Raw genomic sequence first — 5,000 nt, forward strand, 5'->3', positions numbered from 1 at the left:
AGCGGCGGGAGAAGGAGGCGGAGGAGCGCCAGCGCGCGGAGGAGAGGTGCGCGCGTCCGTCTGTCCGTCTGTGAGCCCGGCCTGGGTGTGTGCTGTGTGTGCCGTGTGCGTCTCTGTGCAAATCAGGTGCTGTGTGCGTCTCTGTGCATTAGTTCTGCGCTGTGCATCTCTGTGCATGGTGTCTATGAGTCTCTGTGCATTGTGTGCTGTGCATCTGCGGCCTGGTGTCCATGCGTCTCTGTGCAGTGTGTTAGGCCTGTCTGTGTGTCTCTGTGTGCTTGGTCTGTGCTGTGCATCCGCGTGCCTGGTGTCTGTGCGTCTCTATGCATTGTGTGCTGTGCAGCTGCGGCCTGGTGTCCGTGTGTCTCTGTGCATTGTGTTAGGCCTGTCTGTGTGTCTCTGTGTGCTTGGTCTGTGCTGTGCAGCTGCGGCCTGGTGTCTATGTGTCTCTGTGCATTGTGTTAGGCCTGTCTGTGCGTCTCTGTGTGCTTGGTCTGTGCTGTGTATCTGTGGCCTGGTGTCCATGTGTCTCTGTGCAGTGTGTGCTGTGCAGCGGCGGCCTGGTGTCTATGCGTCTCTGTGCAGTGTGTTAGGCCTGTGTGTGCGTCTCTGTGCGCTTGGTCTGTGCTGTGCATCTGCGGCCTGGTGTCCATGTGTCTCTGTGCATTGTGTCTGTGCGTCTCTGTGTGCTTGGTCTGTGCTGTGCTGCTGCGGCCTGGTGTCCATGCGTCTCTGTGCAGTGTGTTAGGCCTGTCTGTGCATCTCTGTGTGCTTGGTCTGTGCTGTGCATCTGCGGCCTGGTGTCCGTGCATCTCTGTGCATTGTGTGCTGTGCATCTCTGTGCATGGTGTCTATGCGTCTCTGTGCAGTGTGTTAGGCCTGTGTGTGCGTCTCTGTGCGCTTGGTCTGTGCTGTGCATCTGCAGCCTGGTGTCCATGTGTCTCTGTGCATTGTGTCCGTGCGCCTCTGTGTGCTTGGTCTGTGCTGTGCATCTGCGGCCTGGTGTGCAAGCGTCTCTGTGCATTGTGTCTGTACGTCTCTGTGCTTGGTCTACACTGTGCATCTGCGTGCCTGGTGTCCGTGCGTCTCTGTGCCGTGTGTGCTGTGCGTCTGCGGCCCGGTGTACCTGCGTCTCTGTGCCCCGCAGGAAGCAGCAGGAGCAGGAGGCGCAGGCGCGGGCCCGGCGGCGGGAGGAGCGGCGGCGGCGGCGGGAGCAGCGGCAGCGGGCGCGGCAGCAGCGGCGGCAGCGGCGGCGCGAGGCCCGGCTGCAGGCCGAGGAGCAGCGGCGGCTGCAGGAGAAGATCCGGGCCGAGGAGCGGCGGCTGCTGCTGGCCCAGCGCAACCTGCAGTCCGTGCGGCTGGTGGCCGCCCTGCTGGCCCGGGCCAAGGTGGGTCTCGCTCGCGGATCCCTGGGATCCGGGGGATCGCTGTCCTAGATCCTTGTGATCTGGGGGATCGCTGCCCTAGATCCCTGCAATCCAGGGGATCACTGTCTACACACACAGATCCCTGGGATCCGGGGGATCACTGTCCACACACAGATCCCTGTGATCCGGGGGATCGCTGTCCTAGATCCCTGTGATCTGGGAGATCACTGTCTGTACACAGATCATTGTGATCCAGGGATCACTGTCCACACAGAGATTCTTGTGATCTGGGGGATCATTGTTCTTGATTCCTGTGATCCGGGGATCACTGTCCTACACACACAGATCCAAGTGATCCAGGGGGATGTCTGTCCACACACACAGATCCCTGTGATCCGGGGGATCATTCTCCACACACACAGATCCCTGTGATCCGGTGGATCGCTGTCCTAGATCCCTGTGATCTGGGAGATCACTGTCTGTACACAGATCCTTGTGATCCAGGGGGATCGCTTTCCACACACACAGATCCCTGTGATCCGGGGGATCGCTGTCCTAGATCCCTGTGATCTAGGGGATCACCGTCCATATACAGATCCCTGTGATCTGGGTGATAGCTGTCCTAAATTTCTGTGATCCAGAGGATCACTGTCCACACAGACACAGATCCCTGTGATCTGGGGGATCGCTGTCATAGATCCCTGGTATCTGGGGGATCCCTGTCCACACACAGATTCCTGTGACCTGTCGGATCACTGTCCTAGATCCCTGTGATCTAGGAGATCGCTGTCCTAGGTCCTTGTGATCCGGGGATCATTGTCCATGCACAGATTACTGTGATCTGGGGGATCACTGTCCATACACAGATGTCTGTGATCTAGGGGATCAGGAGATCCTTGTGATCTGGTGGATCACTGTCCTACATTCCTGTGATCTGGGGGATCACTGTCCACAGACAGATCCCTGTGATCTGCCGGATCACTGTCCTAGATCCCTGTGATCTGGGGGATCGCTGTCCTAGGTCCCTGTGATCCGGGGATCCCTGTCCATACACAGATCTCTGTGATCTAGGGGATCAAGAGATTCTTGTGATCCCGTGGATCACTGTCCTAGATTCCTGTGATCTGGGGGATCAGTGCCCACACAGAGATCCCGGTGATCTGTCGGATCACTGTCGTAGATCCCTGTGATCCAGGAGATCGCTGTCCTAGATAGATCCTTCTGATCCGGAGGATCACTGTCTTAGATTCCTGTGATTCAGGGGATCAATGTCCACAGACAGATCCCTGTGACCTGGGGGATCACTGTCCTAGATCCCTGTGATCCGGGGGATCCCTGTCCACACACAGATCCCTGTGATCTGTCGGATCACTGTCCTAGATCCCTGTGATGTGGGGGATCCCTGTCCACACACAGATCCCTGTGATCTAGGGGATCAAGAGATCCCTGTGATCCAGCGGATCGCCGTCCTCGATCCCTGTGACCCGGGGGGGGGGGGAATCGCCGTCCGCGCGTCCGTCCCGCGTGTACCCCTGTGCGTCCACCCTCGTCCGTCCCTCTGTCCGCAGGCCGCCCGTCTGGCCGCCCGTGAGCGTGAGGAGGAGCGTCGCCGGAGCCGGGCGCAGGCGGAGCGGCGTCGGGTGCAGGAGGCCGAGCTGCGCCGCGTGGAGGAGGAGAAGCGCCGGGCGCTGGGCCTGCAGAGGAAGGAGCGGGCGCTGCGGGAGCGGCTGCTGGGCCTGCTGCTGGCCCAGGGCCCGGCCCCGGCCTCCACCCCGGCCTCCACCACCATCCCAGCCTCCACCATCCCAGCCTCCACCACCACCCCGGCCTCCACCACCACCACCCCGGCCTCCACCACCATCCCGGCCTCCACCACCATCCCAGCCTCCACCATCCCAGCCTCCACCAGCACCCCGGCCTCCGAGGACGCCCTGCTGCGCCTGCTGCGCTCCGTGCAGGCCCTGGCCTCCCCGTCGGACGCCGGCCGGGCCGTGGCCAGCAGGCCGCACGCAGACCCCCGGGAGGCGGACGCGAGGGCCGGCGCCCCGGCAGCCACCACCACCGCCACCACGATGACCACCACGACCCCCCCGGCCGCCGTGCCGGCCTCCACCCCCGACCCCGGGCCCCGGCCTGGCCCGCTGGCCACGTCCAGCGCCACGCGCCCCCGGGGCCCCGAGGCCGGCCGGTCCCCCCCGTCCCCCCCGTCCTCCTCCTCCTCCTCCTCCTCCTCCGGGGAGGCGGGGGGCGGACGACGGGGCCGTCGCCGCCGGCCGGGGCCCGACGGGCAGCGGGGAGGCGGCCAGCGGCGGCCGGGGGGGGGCCGGGCCGCCCGCTCCCGCTCCCGCTCGCCCGCACGCCGCCGCCGCAGCGCCTGGACCAGGTAGAAGGGCCGTGGGGGGGGGGGGACGGGGTCGCGGGGGGTCACGGGGGGTCACGGGGGGTCGGAGGGGCACGAGGCCGGCCTGTGTCGATGACCTCACAAGTCCAGGCCCACGGCGATGACATCAGAAGTCCAGCCAGTGATGACATCATAGGTCTGGCCAGCACAGGTGACATCACGAGTCCAGGCCCACGGCGATGACATCACCAGTCCGGCCTCTGTTGATGACATCACAAGTCCAGGCCCACGGCGATGACATCACAAGTCCAGCTTGTAGTGATGACATCACAGGTACTGGCTCACACTGGTGACATCACGAGTTCAGGCCCACGGCGATGACATCACCAGTCCGGCCTCTGTTGATGACATCACAAGTCCGGCCTGTGTGGATGACATCATCGGTCTGGCTCATATCACTGACATCACGAGTCCAGGCCCACGGCAATGACATCACCAGTCCGGCCGGTAATCATGACATCGTAGGTCTGGCCAACACCAGTGACATCACCAGTCCAGGCCCACGGCGATGACATCACCAGTCCGGCCTGTGTTGATGACATCATGAGTCTGGCCAGCACCGGTGACATCACAAGTCCAGCTCACAGCGATGACATCACGCGTCCAGGCCCACGGCGATGACATCACGTGACCTCTCGGACACACAGACACAGCCAGAGACCTCGAACCCCGACCCTTGCAACCCCAGGATCCCCAGGGTGACCCCTGACCCTTGACCCTGGTGACCCCCGGCCAGGGTCTCGGCTCGGTGTCATCCTGGCTTTTGTTTCGGGGATCGCGGGACGGGGGTGGGGGGTCGGGGTCGGGGGTCACGGGACGGGGGTGGGGGGGTCGGGGGTCACGGGACGGGGGTGGGGGGTCAGGGGTCACAGCCCCCCCCAACTCCTGTTCCAATAAAACCCGTGTGTCCAACCCCGGCCTCCTGAGCTCTGTCCGGCCGCTCCGTTCCCCCCTGGGGGGCCTTGACACCGCCATCCCCTCCCCTGGGGTGCGGGCCTTGACACTGCCCTTCTGTTAGAGTGGGGGGGGGCTTGAAACTACCATCCCCTCCCCCTGGGGATGGGTGGGGGGCCTTGACACCACCATTCCTTGATCTGGGGGGCCTGGACACTGCCCTTCTGTTAGAGTGGGGGGGCCTTGAAAATATCATTCCTTGCTCTGGGGGGCCTTGACACTACTATTCCCTCCCCTTCCATGGGGGGCCTCGAGACCACCATCCCCTTCCATGGGGG

At 63.5% G+C, this 5,000-nt stretch overlaps 1 protein-coding gene across 1 annotated transcript in view; it reads left to right on the forward strand.

Moving 5' to 3' along the window:
* LOC122102639 (A-kinase anchor protein 17A-like) overlaps window positions 1-3,754 on the forward strand; it is a 15,941-nt gene extending 12,187 nt beyond the window's left edge. Inside the window, exons 4-7 of the mRNA XM_042673390.1 lie at window positions 1-46; window positions 1,148-1,388; window positions 2,936-3,547; window positions 3,608-3,754. The exon at window positions 1-46 is cut by the window's left edge and continues 103 nt beyond it. Coding sequence (XP_042529324.1) covers window positions 1-46; window positions 1,148-1,388; window positions 2,936-3,547; window positions 3,608-3,754 — 1,046 coding nt within the window. The remainder of the gene's footprint in view (window positions 47-1,147; window positions 1,389-2,935; window positions 3,548-3,607) is intronic.
* The last annotated feature ends 1,246 nt before the right edge of the window (window positions 3,755-5,000 follow it).

The sequence above is a fragment of the Dipodomys spectabilis genome, unplaced genomic scaffold (genome assembly GCF_019054845.1).
Source record: "Dipodomys spectabilis isolate Male_0828 unplaced genomic scaffold, ASM1905484v1 ptg000819l, whole genome shotgun sequence".
Taxonomy (NCBI): Eukaryota; Metazoa; Chordata; class Mammalia; order Rodentia; family Heteromyidae; genus Dipodomys; species Dipodomys spectabilis.